At 36.4% G+C, this 21,479-nt stretch overlaps 1 protein-coding gene across 10 annotated transcripts in view; it reads right to left on the reverse strand.

The window, feature by feature from the left end:
• Positions 1-13,918, reverse strand: part of Nvl (nuclear VCP like) — a 132,390-nt gene extending 118,472 nt beyond the window's left edge. For all 10 annotated transcript variants that reach the window (XM_058571768.1, XM_058571759.1, XM_058571753.1 and 7 more), the window contains exons 1-2: positions 13,772-13,918; positions 9,740-9,813 (exon numbers count right to left, since the gene is read on the reverse strand). In XM_058571768.1, the coding sequence (XP_058427751.1) occupies positions 9,740-9,813; positions 13,772-13,828 (131 nt within the window). In that variant the 5' untranslated portion in view covers positions 13,829-13,918. The remainder of the gene's footprint in view (positions 1-9,739; positions 9,814-13,771) is intronic.
• Positions 13,919-21,479: the final 7,561 nt, after the last annotated feature.

Below are 21,479 nucleotides of genomic sequence, written 5' to 3' on the forward strand. Positions count from 1 at the left end.
TTATACTTGTATATACAATGAAATTGTTACATGTCCATACATGCACACAATATAACAATGTTATTTGGAATCACTCACTCCTCAGCACTTCCCCCACTTCTTCCCTACCTCCCACCCCCTATCTTTTTTCCCTACTGATGCCCCTTTTTATCTTCATGAGATCACCTTTCTTTTTCTTTTTCCTCTCTAGCTTCCACATACGAAAGAAAACATATGTCCCCTGATCTTCTGAGTTTGACTTATTATGCTTAACATAATGGTCTCCAGTTCCATTCATTTTCCTGCAAATGACATAATTTCATTTTTCTTTATGGCTAAATAAAACTCTATTATCTATATATATACACCACATTTTCTTTATCCATTATCCACTGATGAATACCCAGGCTGGTTACATAGTTTGGCTATCATGAATTGTGCTGCTATAAACATGGGTAAGCATGTATCACTGTAGTATGACCGCTTTAATTCTTCAGGATAAATATTGAGGAGTAGGAAAACTAGGTCATGTGGTGGTTCCACGCGTAGTCTTTTGAGGAATCTCTGAACTAATTTCCAATAGTGGTTATACTCAATTTCAATCCAACCTATAGTGTAAAGTTGGATTTTTTTTTCAACATTTTTTTCTCCAACATTTATTATTATTTGAATTCTTAATGACTGCCATTCTGATAGGTGTGAGATGAAATCTCTAAAGTTTTGATTTGCAATTCCCTAATTGCTAATGATGTTCAACATTTTCTCATATATTTGTTGGACATTTGTATTTTTTCTTTTGAAAAGTGTGTGTTTAATTCATTTGCCCATTCATTAATTGGGTTATTTAATTTTTTGGTGAAAAAAAATTGAGTTCTTCATATGTTCTAGATATTAATCCTCTGCCAGAAGAGTAGCTAGATTTTCTTCCATTCTGTAGGCTTTCTCTTCACATTCTTAATTGTTTCCTTTGCTGTGCCGAAGCTATTTAATTGGATGCCATCCCATTTATTAACTCTTGGCATTATTTCCTGAGCTTTAGGGATTCTTGAGAAAGTTGTTGACTGTGCATATATGCTGCAGTGTTGACCCTACACTTTCTTTGATCCATTTTGAGTTGACTTTTGTGCAGGATGAGAGATAGGGGTCACGTTTCATTCTTCTACATATGGATAACCAGTTTTCCCAGCACCATTTGTTAAAAGGGTTAAAAGGGTTGTCTTTTCTCCAAAGTGTTTTTAGCACCTTTCTCAACAGATCAGATGACTTTAGATGTGTAGGGTTTTTATCTCTGTGTCTTCTATTCTTTACCACTGGTCTATATGTCTGTTTTTATGCCAGTTCATGCAGTTTTTATTACCATAGCCCTGAAATATAATTTGAAGTCTGGTATTACGATGCCTCTAGTATTGCTATTTTGGCTTAGAATTGCTTTATCTATTCTGGGTATTCTTCCAAATTAATTTCAGGATTGTTTTCTAGTTCTGTGAAGAATGTCATTGATATTTTGATGGGGACTACATTGAATCTGTATGTTGCTTTTGGTAGTATGGTCATTTTAATAATATTAATTCTGTCTATCCATGAACATGGGAGGTCTTTCTATCTTCTGAGGTCTTCAATTTCTTTCTTCAGGATTTTATAGTTTTCACTATAGAAGTCTTTCACCTCCTTGGTTAGATTCATTCCTAGGGTTTTTTTGTTTGTTTGTTTGTCTGTTTTGTTTTTGTTTTGAGGCTATTATCAATGAAATGGTTTCTTGATTTATTTTTTAGCAGATTCATTGTTGCTATATAGGAAATATGTTGCCTACTACCTTGCCAAATTTGTTTATTAGCTCTAGCAGTTTTTTGGTGGAGTTTTTTTGATCTTCTGCAAACAGACGCTGACATTTTTGAAAGGCTCAGACCAGTTAATTCATAAAATTTCCTGTAATCTAGATTTATTTTGTATTTCTTCACTATTAAATTCAAGCTAAGCATTTCTAGCAAGATCATATAGTAAAGATGACCGATGAAAGCTTGATAAGGAAAAGAATATTTATATAACTTCAGAGTAAATTCTTAAAAATTATATATATATGCATGCGCTGGGGGAAAGGGAAATGCAGAAAAATCCAAATGTAGGGATTTAAAATATAAAAACTATGTTGTAATCTTCAAGTGTCAAAATCATGAAAAACAAGGAAAAGCTGAGCAACCAGTACAGATTAAAGGAGACTAAAAAGACAAAACAACCAAGTATGATCTTGGATTGTATTTTGGTGTAGGGAAAAAACCCACAAAACAATAAAAGACATTAATGGGACAATAGGCAAAATATAAATACAAATTAGATAATATTATCATATAACCATTATTTTTTCTAGTTTTAATTAATGAACTACAGTTATGTAATAGAAAGTCTTTATACTGTGGTAGTAGAAGCAAATGTGACTCCATTTTGTTTTATGACTTCATCCTGTAAAACAACCATGCGAAGCAAAAGAGTCATGACTAGGGCAAGATGTTCTTTTCCTTTTGCTATAGAAACCTTTAAGAACCCAGAACTACCTAATGGGGTATTGTTTCTGTAACTAGAGTAATGGGGCTCTGTTTCTGTAACTGGGGTGACTGTGATAACTGTGATTGGTTAGGCTTCCCTACGCTTGACTGCACTGTCCCGCTTCTGTAACCTGGCTTGCTTGCATTGACTAGACCCCCAGCCCCCAAACATCCCTTTTGCGGTTTTCAGGCTTATAAGGAGTGCCCTTGCAAATGTTCGGGGCTGATCAGGGGAACAGCTTTATGTTCTGGTCAGCCGCCACCGGTGTGCTTCAATAAAGGCTTGATTCGATTATACATGAGTGGTCTGGAAGTCAGTTTATGAAACCCTGGGATGAAGCTTTGATTATAACAGTTCTACTAGAGGCACAGACCAGCTACTTTGCTGGTTGAAGCAGGAGGATCCACATTTGAGGCTAGCAACTTAGCGAGACTACGTCTCAAAAAATTTTAAAAAGGCTACAAAGTGTAGGTCATTAACGTGTTTGCCTAGCAAACTGGAGGTCCTGGATTCAATTCCATATTACCCCCCCACACACACATACACAAATCTTTGTTCTTTTGAAAACAGACAATAGGTAAGGAATACATGGGTTTTCTTTGTATAAGCTATTCTTTCAACTTTTCTTTAAGTTTACTATTCTTTCAATTTTTTTTTAAGTTTGAAAATATATCAAAATAAAAAGCTTTAAATAAAGCAAATATTGTACTAAATCATGGCCATTTAAAAAAGCAATTTTTGGCAGGGAGCAGTGGTGTACACCTTTATTCCCAGAAGCTGGGAAGGCTGAGGCAGGAGGTTTGCAAGTTCAAGACCAGCCTCAGCAACTTACAGGGCCCTAAGCAACTTGGACCGTCAAAAAAATATATAAATAAAAAGGATTGGGGATGTGATTCAATGGTTAAGGGATCCTGAGTTCAATACCTGATGTAAAAAAAAAAAAAAAAAAGGCAATTTATCGGTTGGATTGTAACTCAGCAGTACAGCACCTGCCTACCATGTATGAGCATGTATGAAGCCCTAGGCTCAATCTGGAGTAATGCAAAAATAAATAAATTAATTTAAAAAGCAACTTAATTGGGAGGCTGAAGCAGAAAAATCACAAATCTGAAAGCCTGGATAACTCAGTGAGACCATATCTCAGAAAATAAAAAACTCAATGGAAAAGGAACTTGAGCAAAATATGTTAAAGTAATACGAATATATCAATACAAAGCTTTTCCTTCCAAACAGGTTTATACTTTTAAAAATCAATTAACTAATTTAAATGGGGAATGGGCTATAAACCATTAAGTTGAAATACTTCTATTAGCAGCAAATCATATGAAAATTTGAGAAAACTGAAAACACAAACCTTAAGACAATAAAAAAGACTAATAATAGTCACCTACTAAACCTTATATTAAGGAAAAAACACCTACCAAGTGACAGTCAATATTCAGAACACTAATCCTTACCTCTTTCAACAGAATTACTCTTCTGAACTGAACTTAATAAAACTCAATCAAAAGCATCTAGCAATCAACATATACCTAACACTAAAAAGAGAACTGGAAAATGATTGTAACTAAAAACACAAGGTACAACCATGAATCTAAAACAAAAGATCTAAAACAAAACCATTTTACTAACCTAATTTAAAAAAACAACTAAGAATATATATAGATAGCATAATTTATAGTACTGCTTATGTGATATTCAAATATCAAAAACTAAGGATTACATATTGATACACAAAGTTTTCTTTCCCTTCAATCCCCAAGACCAAAAAAAAAAAAAAAAAGTCTCCTCCATGCTGTCATAGAACTTAATCCATGGGCCTAACCTTTGTTTTATAGTTACTGGTGACTGTTTATCTTCCTCCACTTCTGGACTGTGAATTTCTGATTTACATTTATTTTCATATCTACTATAGCATATGAAACTGCCCTTATATAAAATAGGCACTTAATAAGTATCTGTTATAATATGAAAAATCAAAAGCTCCTGATATCTGATAGGAATGCTACAGTATAAAATGGAAAAATCTGCATGACTCACAATCTGGTATAAATCATATATTATTCTGCTATATCTCACTAAATATAATCACTAACATGAGACAAAGCAATTTCAATGTCTCTGAAAATGAGCTAGATTATTCTGCTTCTAAATGAAGATCCAAGAATCTACTTCTATTTTTGGCACACATTTTTCAACCTATCAGAATAAAATCTTGGTATGATTTGAATGACAAAGACGAAAGAAAAAGCACTTTCCATACTGAAATTAGCAATAATGGCTCTAATTTCTTTGAGATCCCATTTTTGAAAAGCCATAAATCAAGCATGTAATTCTACACCCTACTGGCTCAGCAAATTTTTACTTATAAATTATTCATAGTAGGTGGGCATAATTTGAGAACTATGTAAATATATTATCTGGTAATAAAAAAAGGAAAGAAATGAAAGTACTAAAGAAAAACTTAAATGACTAAGTAAGGGCACAAGAATTCCTTACAAATGAGCACTTCAAATGCTCTCTCCAAAGCCACTGTGCTATCTTACAATATTAACATGAAGTTCCTCAATAAACCCCTCCATCAGACCCCTTACCGTTCCCTGAAAAGAACTAATCTTGTCCCCTCTTTTGATAATTTCACTTTGATAATTAAGCTGTCTAGGAACTGACAGTTATTTATTCACTCAGTCACTTATTCATTCAACTCCTCTGATTTTATTAACAAACAGAGTGCTGACCTCCCTTGGAGAACTAGCCAAGAGCCTGGAACCCAAAGAAGATACTATTCAGGCACTATAAAAACTCTGCCTTTATGCAGGGCACTGTGGTGTGCAACCTGTCAACATATCCTAGCAACTCCACAGGCTGAGGCAAGAAGATCTCAATCTGGCAACTTTGTAAGACCTTATCGCAAAACACAAAATTTAAAAAAGAAAGGACTAGGGATGTAGCTAAGTGGTAAAGCACCAAAAATAAAAATAACTCTTCCTAGTTGGACAAACATATTACACACACATATTATGGTGACATGCAATAACAGAAAGCAATCATGACAATTATGGGGTATGTATATATAAGAAAGAGAGGAGAGACAGAGAGAATGTGTATGTGTGTGTGAGAGAGAAAAAGAGAGAGATTACAAATTGTTATTAGATATTACTGGCACATGTAATACAAGGCAGGCAAACAGGAAGAACTAGATCATGAGACCTTTTGTTTTTTTCTTTCTCTTTTTTGGTACCGGGGATTGAACTCAGGGGCACTCGACAACTGAGCACATCCCCACCCCTATTTTGTATTTTATTTAGAGACAGGGTCTCATTGAGTTACTTAGTGCCTCAGTGTTGCTCAGACTAGCTCTGAACCCCCGATTCTCCTGTCTCAGCCTCCCCAGCTGCTGGGATTACAGCCAGGCCAGATCATGAGACCTTTAAGCAGTTGGAAAAAAAAAAAAAAAATCACTGGTACATACAAAAGACAAGTGAAGGCTCTGAAGGCTTATAAAATAGGGGCATAACAAGGTTGAATAAGCACTCTAAAGAGATTACTTTGAGACCAATGTGATTCTGCAACCTGTACACTCAGAAAAATGAGAAATTATATCCCATCTGATTTAAATGTATGATATGTCAAGGTCATTGTACTGTCATGTGTAACTAATTAAAACACATAAAATTTTTTTTAAAAAATTAAAAAATTTTTAAAAAGAGATTACTTTGATAGCTGTGGTGTGGCTGGTTTAGAAGAGTAGTTTTCAGTGGAGGTGGTAACACATCTAGAAGACATTTTGAAAATTAGAGGGGTGACTTAAGGTGTCACATGTTGGGGAATAGTATGGCAATTTAGTGAGTGTGGTCATTAATTGCTGGATACTCTATGTGCTAAACAATCCCACCCTTCTTCATGACTTTCAGTTGTTCTACCAAATATTTGTGATGGTGCAAAACTTGTTTATATAGTGCACTGAGACCACCAAGAACATTGTGGTCAAGGTATCTGAGATGCCCACGGAACACATTTATATCAGTCTGCACTTGTTGTTATCATAGTCATACTTATTCTATCAATAAACTCAATCTTCTGACTGCCATTATATTTTCTATTGTCGCAATAGGCCTGAGCACCTATGGATTTGAGAACCAGTGTATTAAAGCAGGGGCCAGCAAACTCTGTAAAAGGGCCAGATGGCAAATATTTAGGCTTTAACGGCCATATTGTCACTGATGAAACTACTGAATTCTACCTTTATAGCACAAAAGCAAAAACATAAAAAATAAACAAAACCACTTAATTAATGGACACAATTTTCATGTATCCTAAAATATTCTGAAACATTTTTTCAACCATTTAAAAATGTAAAACCGGGCTGGGGATGTGGCTCAAGCGGTAACGCGCTCACCTGGCATGCGTGTGGCCTGGATTTGATCCTCAGCACCACATACAAACAAAGATGTTGTGTCTGCTGAATACTAAAAAATAAATATTAAAAAAAATATATTCTCTCTCTCTCTCTCTAATAAATAAATAAATAAAAACGTAAAACCAAATCCAAATGCAGTTACACATGCCTATAATACCAATTACTCAGAAGCTGAGGCAGGAGGGTCACAGTTACAAGGCCAAACTCAGCAACTTAGCAGGACCCTATCTCAAAATACGAAATGAAAAGGGGTAAGGATGTGGTTCAGTTGTAAAGAGCCCCTGAGTTCAATCTCTAGTACAATAAAAAAAATTTTAAAATAAATACAGTAAAACCATTCTTAGTGCATTAAAAACATGGCAGGCTGGTCTGGCATAAAGGGCCATAGTTTGGTAACAATGAATTAGAGAGGAAGGCAAGCTAAATGTATAAGAAGTTGAAGCCAGGCACATGCTGGTAATCCCAGCAACTCGGGAGGCTAAGGCAGGTGGATCACAAATTCAAAGTCAGCTTCAGCAACTTAGCAAGGCCCTAAGCAACTTAGAGACACACTGTCTCAAAATGAAACACAAAAAGGGCTGGGGATGTGGATCAGTGGTTAAGTGCCCCTGGGTTCAATCCCTGGCATTAAAAAAAAAAAAAAAAAAGCATGAGAGGTTGAAACGAAGTCTAAACAAGAAATATAGAGGCTCTGAATTAAACCAATAATGGGTGGAGAAGAGGGAGAAAAGCCACCATCAAATATTTAAAAGATAATAGCAAGGCTTGGTGACTTACTGTAGATGTGCATGTAAGAGAGGATGGCTAGATAGAAACAGGAAGACAAAACAAGGTATTTAACCTGAGTGATTAAGTGAGTGACTGTACTATCAACTAAGGAAAAAGAAAAAAAAAAAAAAAAAGAGTTACCTGGGAGCGAAGGTAACATTCATGATCTGCTCTCTTTTGCTGATACCCCAAACTCTGCCCCTTTATGCCCTCTCCCAGTGACACCACCTGCTTTTTTAGATCCACTCCCTCACTCCCATCTCTAGTTAAAAAAAAAAGTCTTTATTAAAAAAAAAAAAAACAAGTGGCAAGGCAATTCATACATTTCATTGAATGAATGGTGGAAACAGCAGCAAGCTTAAACCACTCATGAAATAAATTTTGATGAAAAAAAGAAGAGATATTGAGCAAAATCAAAAGTGGAGTATATAAATTTTTTAAAAAGTCTTTTTAGTTATCTTCTTTTCATACTTCTTAAAACAAGAGTTGGTACTGGGAAGCCTGCCTTCCTCTCTAATTCACAGTTACCAAACTATGGCCCTTATGCCAAACCAGCCTATCACATTTGTAATGCACTAAGAATGGTTTTACTGTATTTATTTTTTAATTTTTTTTATTATACTAGGGATTGAATTCAGGGGCACTTTACTACTGAGCCACATCCTCACCTCTTTTCATTTTGGACTTTGAGATAGGGTCCTGCTAAGTTGCTACTGTTAACAAATATCTAAAAACGTAGAAATGGCTTTGGGACTGGGCAAAGGGTAGACGCTACAAGAATTTTGAGGCATATGTTAGGAAAAAAACCTAGAATGCTGACCAGGCACAGTGGCACATGCCTGTAATCCCAGCTACTCAGGAGGCTGAGGCAGAAGGATCACAAATTCAAGGCCAGCATGGGCAACTTAGTGAGACCCCATATCAAAATAAAATTGCAAAAGAGCTGGGGATGTAGCTCAGTGATAAAGCAGCCCTGGGGTCAATCCATAGTATCAAAAGAAAGCCCAGAAGAACAGAATTTGAGGAATAACATGAAGAACTTGTGCAATGAGTTGAACGGGTATCTCCCACAAACTCATACGTTGAAGTTCTAATCCCCAGTACTTGAGAACATAAATGTACTGGAGACAGAGCATTTAGAAGTGATTAAGATAACATGAGGTCACATGGATGGGCTACAATTCATTGTGATTGGTGTGCTTATAAGAAAAGATTAGGACACAGATAGGTATTCACAGAGGAAAGTCCATGTGAAGACAAAGAAACAAACCCTACTGATGTCTTCATCTTGGACTTCTAGCCTCCAGAACTGTGAGCAATTAAACTTATTATTTAAGTCATCCAGTCAATATACTTTGTTACAGCAGCCTATAGCAAACAAATTCATAGACTAAGGAGGAAAAGAAAATAAAGACACTGAAAACAAAGCAGAGTCAATGAAAAATAAGACAGAGAAGATGTGGGATTAAAAACAAAAAAGAATTTAATCTTCAGTGGAAAGTCTAAGTGAGTGATATATTTCTAGATTAAAACACTGAAGGAGGGCTGGGGTTGTGGCTCAGAGGTACAGTGCTTTCCTAGAACACTTGAGGCACTGGCTTCGATCCCCAGCACCACTTAAAAAAACTAACTAAATAAAGATATTGTGAACATTTGCAACTAAAAATATTTTTAAAAACCACCACCACCAACAACAACAACAACAACAACAAAAAAAAAAACTGAAGGAGATAATTACTGATAGTTTTGCTTTTCTAATGAAGCCGGAAAGAAAGTAATATCTCTGTCTCCTGACCAGACAGTGTCAGAGGCTGAAAGGTAAAAAGTAGCCATCACCCCTAGTGAAAAGGACAGCTCACTGCATATAATAGATGCTTACAGACTTCATATAACATGAATTGAATTCCAGAGCATATGGATTGAAGAGGTAATGCTAGCAGTCATTGATGTCAACTGGAAATTTAAGCGGGATGGAAACTTTTACAATGGTAGAAGTGGGGAAGAAAGGATCTAGAAACTACATTTTTTTACCTGTATATTCTTTGCAAATCAGATGCTAAGATTCCAGTGTCCACATATTTGCCACATCTATTACTGGTGAGGTACTAAAACAGAAAATATGAAAAACATAAAACACTCAATATTTCAAGAAACAAGAGACCAAGCTATTAAAACATTATACTTTAAATTCTTCATTAATAAAGTATACCAAAATAATTTTTTAAAAATCACCAAATAATTGTCAATTTGAAATCAGAATTTAATCAACAATATTAATCACCATTACAACACAAGAATATTAATAACTAGATAGCTTTATAGTAGTGAGTGTGGGCTTACTATAACCAATGTTCCCAAATACAACAGAATACAGCAGTAAACTGTTGAGAATGAGAAAGACAGTAGAATGAATCAGACATAACTTTCCTATGTTCATATATGAATACACAACCATTGTAACTCCATATTATGAACAAACAACAAGAATGGGAAGTTATACTCCATGTATATATGATATGCCAAATACATTCTACTGTAAAGTATAACTTAAAAGAACAAATTTTAAAAAAAATTTTTTTTAAAGCCAGCCTCAGCAACATAGCAAGGCTCTAGGCAACTCAGCAAGACCTTGTTTCTAAATAAAATATCAAAAAGGGCTGGGAATATGGCTTAGTGGTTAAGTGCTCCTGGGTTCAATCCCAAGGCTACTCTCTCCCCCCCAAAAATAACTGATTATTTAAGAATGAAATATAAATATATTAATTTTCATTTGATTTTTGTATATTGTTTTTCAAAAAGTTAATAAAGTTATTTGGACTAACTTCTTACTAAGTTACTTGAACATCACTACTTAACAGACAGATTTCCTATTATTGGTGTCCGAGGGGTACTATGAAAAAACTTTTGAGACCCTAAAGTCCATGTGAACCAAAAGAGTTTGGGAACCTCTAACTTAGGCACTGTTCTCAGGCCTTTTAGTTTCTCTTAAAACACTCTTATGAGGTAGATATTAGCCTCCACATTTTATAGGTAAAAAAGTTTAAATGAGGCTTAAAAAGTTTAATTACTTGTCAAGCAGCATATAATATATTGAAGGGGCAGAATTTAAGTTAGACTGTCTATCAGCCTATGTATTTCAATATTTGCTAATATCCAGTCTGACTTTCTCACTTCATACAACTTTTTTTCCAAGCACATGGCAACAGATTCAGTACCCCAAACTGGATCATTCTAGCTCATCTTCCCCTTTTCTGGCCTCCTACAGCATGTTGCCATTTGCTACAGTTATTTTAAATTATACTTAATTATGTGTATCTCATAGCTGCTGTAAAAAAAAAAAAAAAAAAAAAAAGTAGCTGGGATGTAGCTCAGTGTATAGCATTTACCTACAATGTGAGAGGACCTGGATTTGATCCCCAGCACCACAAAATATAAGTCTAATTTCCATTAAAAAAAAAAAAAAAGAGAGAGAAAGAAAGAAACAGAGGGGCTGGGGTTGTGGCTCAGCGGTAGAGTGCTCGCTCACCTAGCACGAGCAGGGCACTGGGTTTGATCCTCATCAGCACATAAAAATAAATAAATAAATAAAATAAAGGTATTGTGTCCAACTAAAACTAAAACTTAAAAACATTTTTTTAAAAAAGGAAAGAAACAGAATAGAAAGATGTCTAAAATACACCACTAAGTGGAAAAAAAAATCAAGCAGAAGAAAATGTCTTATTAAAAAAAAGAATAAATATATAAGTATGTATAGGCATACAAAATCTTTAGAAAATACAATAGAAACTCTCCATGGTCACCACTAGAAAGAACACAGATGATAGGACTTCTTTTCATTTTAAGTCCATCTGTCCCTTTTTTGTTTTGTTTGAAAGATGGAATCTCACTACATTGCCCAGTCTGGCCCAAAACTCCTAGGTTCAAATGATCTTCCTGCCTCAATATGGTGAGTAGCTGCTACAACAGGCCTGGACCACTACACCCAGCTTTGCACCTTTCATTTTAAGCCATAAGACCTATTATTTTTACAGTGAATCAAAGTGAAAACTATAAAGTTGATAATGTCAAGAGTTGAAAAGCAGTCAACTGTGGGCAGGACTGAGAAAAGACCACTTGATTCAACAGTGTTCAGTGACCTGAATACAGTGAAGTAGTCTAAGTAGTGGGACTATCTATAGGAAGAGTAATTCAAGAGTGAGTAAACAGCAAGAACAAAGGTCTTGTGCTTGGCATCTATAAGAAAGTCAATGTGGTTACGACTGAGTAAATAAGGTAGAGAGCAAATGGAAACTATTGGGACAGAAAAATAGAGGCACTTTTTTAGATTGGATTTTACTCCAGGTGTCCCAAACCCCATTAAAGCATTTTGTTTTGTTTTGTTTTTGGTACCAGGGATTGAACCCAGGGGCACTTAACCACTGAGCTATATCCCCAGTCCTTTTTTATATTTTATTTAGAGACAGGGTCTCTCTAAGTTGCTTAGGCCCTTGCTAAATTGCTGAGGCTGGCTTTGAACTCACAATCCTCATGCCTCAGCCTCCTGAGCTGCTGGGATTACAGACATACACCATTGCACATGGCTTATTGAATGGTTTTCAGCAGAGCTCTGACAAGCTCCAATTTAGCCTTTAAAACAATCTCTGGCTGCTCTGTGGGGAATAGATTTTAGGTAAAAGAAGAATCAAAGACATCAGTTAGATGGCTATTGCAATTATATAACAAGGAGATTGGTGGTTTGGAATTGCATGGTTGGAAGAAGAGATTGTAAGTGCTTGGATTTGGAATATACACTAATTTAAAGGTAAAGCCAACCAAATTGTTGATGAATTGGATATGGGAGTGAAAGAAAGGAGTTAGAATGATCCTTAAGGTTTTTGTTAACAAATGGGATGGAGGGTGCAGTCATTTCCTGAAATCCAGAACACTTACATACATTTGGAGGAAAAATCAAAAGATTGGTTCAGACATGTTAAGTTGGAGATAGCTATTGGACAGACATTCAAGAAAAGAATCAACTAGGCAACTGGATATATCAATCTGGAATCCAAGATTAAAACCTGGACTGTAGATACAAATTTAAGAATCATGAATATGTAGATAATATTTGAAGGTATAAAACTGGATGAGATAACCACGAAGTAGAGAAGTAGAGAAAGATAAGTGAGGAGAATGTGGAAAGAGGAGGAAAGAGAGGTAAGAAACCAGAGTGCAATGAGAAGCTGAGGAAGGAGGCCGGAGGTTCAAGGAACCAGAGGCTGGGGCCACTTCCAACATTTCGAGGCGGGTAGAAAAGGATCCAAAAAGGAGATTGCAGAATGACTGACAAGGTAAAGGCAAAACAAATTAAGTATATAGATCACAAACTCTGATGTGAAAGAATATATCTCCCTTCTTTTAACTCAGATTGTTTGCTGACCATACCATTTGCCACATATTGCTTTCTACTAATGGTAATAAAAATGAAAAAAAAAGTGGGAAGGGAAGAGAGGCGGCATGGGGTTTGAAATGATAGTGGAATGTGATGGACATTATTATCCAAAGTACACGTATGAAGACACGAATTGGTGTGAATATACTTTGTAACAACCAGAGATGTGAAAAATTGTGCTCTATATGTGTAATAAGAATTGCAATGCATTCCGCTGTCACATATGAAAAAAAATATTTTTAAAAGTAAATAAAAATAAAAAAGCCAAGTAAGGAACCTATTATAATCGTCTAACCCGTGCTTCCTTTTTTACTGTTTCACAATTTGACAGCTACCTCTCTGAGAACCGCTCATTAACGTTTTCTTTATGACCCTCTGAGGGCGTCAGAAGAAAAGTTTGTGTACAAGACGTGGTGGTATCACTGTCAGGCGAATTCCACTCTTCCCCCCACCGTAGTGAGAGAAAGCCATGTCTCACCCTCAAAGGAGTAGAGCTGTCGACAGACTCCATGCCCGAACCCAAACTAGGAGGGAATAAGGCAGGAAGCTAGTCGAGTTCGCCCTTAAAAAGAAAAGCAACGCCCTGGGGTGGAGACTAGAGACCGCTGCCAGGCACAAACAAGCAAAATACACACCTGGATGATTCGCTGCTTCAGTTTATTATCCACGAACGCTGCGGGTCTGGGCTTCATTACGTCTATCTGGAGGCCTCGGTTCCGGCCGCCAGTACCACATGAACCGGGGGCCTTCTCAAGGCTGTCCGCAGCAATCGCCGTCCTCGCCGCACCCGAAATGTTCCCCGCCTGGCCTAAACTGCGTCGTTTTCCTCAAGACAAGAGTACTACGAGTGAGGTGGGTGAGGACTACTATGGAAAAGAAAACGAAAACCTCAGGGAGTTCGTAATATTATTTTTTTCAGGCTTATCCAACACGCCTTGGATGATTAGGCCCCCTTTGAATATGCTCAACTTTATTGGTTCCCACCTAGGTGGACAAAGACCCGCGGCTGCGGAGGAGTGATTCCATCCTAGGCCCACCGAGATTCTCGCAGCTGGTGGTTAATTTGGTTTCTTTTGTCATGTCCAGCCTTCCCAGCCACACCCTTTTCGAATACAGAATTAGTCTTAGGGGAGAACTTGAACAAAACCAAAGATACCATGGATGGTTAAGTTAGGATAAAAGAGTCTGGGTGTAAAAAGGAAAGGAGCTGGGGCGCGGTGGTGTACGCCTGTAATCCCAAATGTTTCAGGTCTTATTTGATTTAAGCAATATTAAGTGCTGCCTATTATGTTTGTCACTAGGAAAGCTGAGACAGGAGTATCGAAAGTTTGCGGGACCTCTCCGAGTTCGAGACTAGCCTCAGCAATTAACGAGATCCTGCCTCAAAATCTAAAAAATAAAAAGAGATTGGGATGTATCTCCATTGGTAAAGCTCCTCTGAGATAAATCTCCACTACCAAAAAAGGAAAGGACTAGTTTACCAAGATAATTAGGGATTTGGCTTTGGTGGTTTTTAAATTAGGTAGATTTATAGATAGATATAGAGATATATTTTGTAGTTGAACACAATACCTTTATTTTACTTATGTTTATGTGGTGCTGAGGATCGAACCCAGGGCATGCACGTGCTAGGCGAGCATTCTACCGCTGAGCCATAAGAGTGCATAAGAATTCCAATTACTCAATATCCTTGCCAACACTGATTATTTTCTGTTTTTTTTTTTTAAATACTAGTCAACCTAAGTGGTATAAAATGTTATCTCATAGATTTTATTTTCATTTCCCTAATGATTATCAATTTTGAACAACTTTTCATGTGCTTATGGGCCATTTGTATATCTTTGGAGAAAAGTCTATTGAAGTTTTTGTCTATGTTTGAATTAGCTGTTTTCATTATTGTTGAGTTTGGGAGTTCACTGTATGTTGAAAGGACTGTCTTTCCCCCACTGAATGGTCTTGGCATTCTTGTCAAAAATCATTTGACTAACTAGACATAGTGGTGCACACCTGTAATCCCAGCTACTCAGGAGACTGAGGCAGGGAGTCCAATTAAGTTCAAGGGCAGCCTCAGCAACTTAGCTTTGTCACAAGAGCATATCTCCAAAGAAGTGTCCAAGGAGTTTCCAGAGAGGGGTGGGGAACTTGACTCAGGATGGACCAGCTTATGTGACTGAAAGAACTTCAGCAAGTGTCCGTCAAAGACATTATTAGAAGTTTATTTAGGAAGTAAATACCTGTTTAAAGAAGAAAGGGGACAATCTCAAGAGAGAGGCCTTTGGGGTTAAAAGAAGAATGTGAGGCTGAGGCTGTAGCTCAGTGGTAGAGCACTCGCTTTGCATGTGTGAGGTGCTGGGTTTGATCCTCAGTACCACATAAAAATAAAGTAAAGGTATTATTTCCATCTACAACTAAAAAAAATTGAAGAAGGAGAAGGAGAAAGAGAAGAAGGAGAATAATAATAATAATAACAATAATAATAATAATGGTTATCTCCAGAGGAAGAGACAGCAACCCCTCTGGTGTGGGGTGTTAATGCTTACTGGGCTAGAGGTGGAGGCAGTGTGAAGCTACACACTTCATGCCAGTTTCCTTGTGCTTGCACTTTGCCCACAAGGGCATGGGTCAAGGGAACTGGCCTAGGTCCTGTAACTCAGGAGTTATAATTATTTGTGGATGCTTTCTACATTTCAGTCACTTATGGGCACTTCCTTTGAGACTTAGTATCTTTCCCTTTATTCTCAAATTCCTATCTCAACCCTGTCTCAAAAAATAAAATATCACTGTGTGTAGCTTGGGTAGAACCAAGTTCAATCCCCGTTATCACAAAAACAAACAATCATTTGACTATATAGGTAAGGGAACTTTTCTAGGCTCTTTATTCTTTTCCATTGGTCTATATATTTTTATTTATATAGACCAATATAAATAAATGTTTTAATTATTGTAGCTTTGTAGTAAGCTAAAAATCAACAACTGAATCCTCCAGGTTTTTTTCTATTTCAAGATTGGTTTGACTATTTTATAAAAAAAAAAAAAAAAAAAAAAAAACTTTGCGATTTTTGATAAGTTATGCATTGAATCTATAGAACACTTTAGGTAATATTGATATCCTATAACAACATAAAGGCTTCCAATCCAAGAACATAGGATTTGTTTCCATTTAGTTATATCTTTCAACGATATTTTGTAGTTTTCATAGTATAGATTTTGGCCTCCTTGGCTAATTCCTGAGTATTTTTATGCTATTCTAAATAGAATTCTTTTGTTAATTTCTTTTTTAGACTGTTCATTGTTGGTGTATAGAAATGCAATTAATTTTCATGTGTTGGCTTTAAATCCTGCAATTTTGATGAATTCTTTTATGAGGTCTAATGTTTGTTATGGAATCTTTAGAGTTTTCTTTATATAGTCAGGCACAGTGGTACATGTATGTGATTCCAGCAACTCTGGATGCTAAGGCAGGCATATTGCAAGTTTGAGGCCAGCCTCAACCACATAGTGAGACCCTGTCTAAAATTTAAAAAAGAAAAGGGATGGGGATATAGTTCAGAGGCAGAGTGCCTCTGGATTCAATCCCCAGTAACTGAAAAAAAAAAATCATACATGAACAGAGATAGTTTTATTTCTTCTTTTCTAATTTTAATGCCTTTTACTTATTTTTCCTTGCCAACCACTGCAGCTAAAACTTCCACTCTTATATTGAATAAAAGTGGTGAAAGTGGGAATAGTTGGCTTGTTCCTGATTTTAGAGAAGTTAACTTTTCCTCATTGAATTTGATAGTTGCTGTGATTTTTTTCATATCTAACTTTTTGTTATTGTTGTTTCGCAGATTGAACCCAGGAGCACTTAACCACTGAGCCACATCCCCATGCTTTTTATTTTGTTTTGTTTTTGTTTTTGGTACTGGAGATTGAACTCGGGCACTCAACCACTGAACCACATCCCCAGCCCTATTTTGTATTTTATTTAGAGACAGGGTCTCACTGAGTTGCTTAGCACCTCACCGTTGCTGAGGCTGGCTTTGAACTTGCAATCTTCCTACCTTAACTTCCTGAGCTGCTGGGATTATAGGCCTGAGCCACTGCACCTGGCTTTATTTTGTATTTTGAGACCTTGTCTTGATAAGTTACTTAGGGCCTTGCTAAATTGCTGAGGCTGGCTTTAAACTTGCGATCCTCCTTTCTTAACCTCCCCAGTTGCAGGGATTACAGTCATGCACTACCACACTTGGCTCATATCTGACTTTTATTATGTTGATGCAATTTCTTTCTGGTCCTAATTTGTTGAATATCTTTATTGTGAAAGGATGTTGAATTTGTCAAATGCTTTTCTCCATTAATTGAGATGATAATGAAATTTTCCTCCATTCATCCTATCATATGGTATATTACATTGGTCAAGTTTTATATCTCAAACCATCCTTGCATTCCAGGAATAAGTTCCATTGCTGTGTAATTTTTTTCCAATATCCCTTTTAGTTGTAGTTGGACAAATATCTTTATTTATTTGTTTATTTTTTACGTGGTGCTGAGGATCAAACCCAGCACCCTGCATGTGCTAGGCGAGCTATATATGCTGAGCCACAACACCAGTCCCTTTTGTTTGTTTTTTTTTTTTTTAGTTGTAGTTGTACACAATACATTTATTTTTATTTATTTATTTATTGTGATGCTAAGGATCCAACCTAGTCCCTCACACGTGCTAAGTGAGTGCTCTACCACTGAGCCACAACCCAAGCCCTGTATAATCTTTTTAATATGCTGCTAAATTCATTTTGCTAATTTTTTAAAGAATTTTTTTTACCAGAGAGATTGAACTCAAGGGTGTTACTGAGCCACATCACCAGCCCTTTTTATACACACACACACACACACACACACACACACAAAGAATATATATATTCCTTTTTTTTAAGTTGTCAATGGACTTTATTTATTTGTACGTGGTGCTGAGAATCAAACCCAGTGCCTCACACATACTAAGGCAAGCACTCTACCACTGAGCCAGCCCTTTATTTTTTATTTTGAGACAGGGTCTTGTTAAGTTGCTAAAGGCCTCACTAAGTTGCTGAGCCTGGCTTTGAACTTGTGATCCTCCTTCCTTAGCCTACTGAGCCACTAGATTACAGGCATGCTCCACTGCTCCAGGCTAAATATAGTATTCTAGATTGAAAGGTTTTTTAAAAAAATTTTTTTTAGTTGTTGATGTTTATTTATTTTATTTTTTTGTTTGTGGTGCTGAGAATTGAACCCAATGCCTCATACATGCCAGGCAAATGTGCTACCACTGAGCCCCAGCCCCCGCCCTAGATAGAAAGTTTTTGTTTGTATACGTTTGTGGTTCTAGAGATTGAACCCAGGGATGTGCTACCACTGAGCTATATCCTCAACCCTTTTTATTTTCTTTTTTTAAATATTAAGATAAGAGCTTGCCACATTACTAAGACTGCTCTTGAACTTGCAGTCCTCCTGCCTCAACCCCCTGAGTTGCTGATGTTTACTTCTACCCTTAACTAGGCTATTTTTCCCCCAACACTTTGAATATATAAACCTAGTATCTTCTGACTTCCATAGTTTCTGATAAGAAATTTGTTAAATATTTTTAAAAATATTTTTGTTGGAGATTGACACAATACCTTTATTTTATTTATTTATATGTGGTGCTGAGGATTGAACCCAATACTAGGCAAGCTCTCTACCACTGAGCCAAAACCTCAGCCAGAAATCTGCTAAATATCTTATTGAGGATCCCTTGTGTGTGATGAGTCTCTTCTCTATTGCCACTCTTTTTCTTTAGAAAGTTTGACTACGATGTTTTTTGGTGTGGGTCTCATTGGAATTCCTTGAGCTTCTTGGTTGTGTGTATTCATGTGTTTAATCATATATGGAAAAATTTCAGCCATTATTTTTTAAAATATTTCCTCTGCACCTTTCTCCTCTGCCCCTCTTTTTCCTCAAGGATTCCCACAAAGAATATGGTGATTTGTTCAGTGCTGTTACATGGATGGGTCCCTTAGGCTTTTTCACTTGTTTCAATCTTTTTTTCTTTCTATTCCTCACACTCAGCAACTTCCATTGTCTTAGTTTCAACTTCTCTGATTCTTTTTTCTGCTTGCATGAATCCACCTTTGTATTCCTTAAGTGAATTTTCATTCGGTGGTTGTACTTTTTAGCTCCTTTTTGGAGTCTTTTGAGTATTTATATCTGTTGATATTTTCATTTTGCTCATACATAATTTTGACTTTCTCTAATCCTTTGAACATGTTTAACACAGTTGTAGGTCTATTCCTGATAGATAAGCTATGAGGTCTTATTCAGGGACAGTTTCTGTTCATTTACTTTGTTTCCTTTGAATGGGTCATACTTTCCTATTTCTTTGTGACTTTGATAAAAACTGGATGTTTTAACCTAATAATGTGGTAACTGTGGAAATCAAAATTTTTTGCTCCCCAGTTTGCTGGTATTTGTTTTTTGTTTGCTTTTTTATTTTGTTTATAATTGTTGTAGGCTGTCTACATGCCCAGAATCATTTGAGATGTACAATTAAGGTCTTCTCAAGTCTATTCTGAGGTTACAGCATGTGTAATCACTTTCTACTTTTCTCCATATATATAATTGCTTTTAGATGTCCTACTTTAATTTCTGGCTCCCAAAAGGGGAGAAAAAGAAATAGGGGGAACAAAAAGGGACACTGGACCTTTAAATTTCCTGGAAGTCACTTGATAATGAGTAGTGGTTATTGTACTAAGAACTGAAATTGACATAAATTTCAAAATTTATTGCTCAAGTCTTCCCCTGGAAGTGCAATCCTTCAATAGACTTCAGTATTCCAAAATACTGGTAGTGTGAGTGTGGTCTAGGTGGGGAGACAGTCCTGGTACTTCCTATTCTTTCATCTTCCCCGAATCCTCCTCCATATGTCCTCTGCTTTTAGCTTAGAAGCATTACCTGCATTTAGTCAACAGGTATTTATTAAAGGCCTACTGTGCCATAGGCACTAGGAAGAGCTATGAAGAAAGAGAACAGACTCCTGTACTCATTGGGCTTATGGTTTTATTGGAAGATAATAATAGTAAATAATTTTTTAAAGAATACACAACACTTTAATTTACTGATATTTCTTTTTGACTATAGTGCCCTTCCTGATCATCCTATGACATTCAGAATCTTAGCTAGCCATATCCCTTTCAACATTTCCTGATGTTTTCCTTTGATAAAAATCTCCATCTATTGAACACTTCTTATACTCATTTGAAGAGTATCTATTGAGTACTTACCAATTCCATTTCCTGCCTTGCCCTTTAGTCTTGTGAGGAAAAGCAGAATAATTGAGAATAACTATAATTGTGCCTTGTGTGTGTGTGTGTGTATGTGGCACCGGAAATTGATCCCAAGGCCTTGCACATGCTAGGCATATGCTCTACCACTGAGAAATATCTCTAGCTTCTCTAATTGTAACTTAGTAAAACATCATTTTTATTAGCTTATATATTATGTTCTTAACTATATTATACATTAGAAAAGATTCCCTTCAGCAAAAAGCACAAATATAACAAATACCTAGTAATTTTTTAAAATGTAATTTAATTTTGTGCATTTCAAGGTACCATATAGATAAAAACACAAGTAAGAGGCTGATACCATCACAGTATATGCCAAGCAATAGTTTCTACAATTTTTAATTGGCTACTATCCTACACTTAGAATTGACTTCATGGATATGTGACCTAGGCATTCACACTGGGTCATATGCCCAGAAAGGCATACACTTGGTTTAAGACTATCAACATCTTAAAATACTTAATACTTTTTGAACAAGAGGCCGCCTCTTAATTTCATTTTTCACTTGTAAATTTTGTAATGACTCCTTCCCGCATGGACTTGAAATTCTCTGGAGTGCCTGCTTCTCAAAGGCAGGAGAGTGGGATTTTTGTTTGTTTTTATCTTGTAACTCCATTAAGAGCAGTAGGAAACAATTGAGAGTGATTTAAAAATAGATACCAAAAAGCTGGGTGCAGTGGTGTAGTATGCCTATAATCCCAGTGACATGAAAGGCTGTCAGACTGAGGGTAAGGCTTAAGCCTGGGAAGCAAGGATCAGGGATCCAGAATTTGAAAGACTATGCAAGGCACAGGTTAGAATATTGGTCATCCTTTATTCAGAGGCAGCAATAGCCCATAGCCAATCCCCAGCCATTTCCACAGGTCTTTTTTATATGCAGGCCAAACAAAGGAGGCACAGTGCCAACAGGTTACGTAAGTGGGCATATGCTCGAAAGCAAACATTTATAACCTTGAGTACATATGTGGAATCCTGGTGTTCATTACATTACTACACACTGAC

Source organism: Marmota monax, unplaced genomic scaffold, assembly GCF_021218885.2.
Source record: "Marmota monax isolate L192 unplaced genomic scaffold, Marmota_monax_Labrador192_F-V1.1 WCK01_AAM20220418_F8-fsc00153, whole genome shotgun sequence".
NCBI lineage: Eukaryota > Metazoa > Chordata > Mammalia > Rodentia > Sciuridae > Marmota > Marmota monax.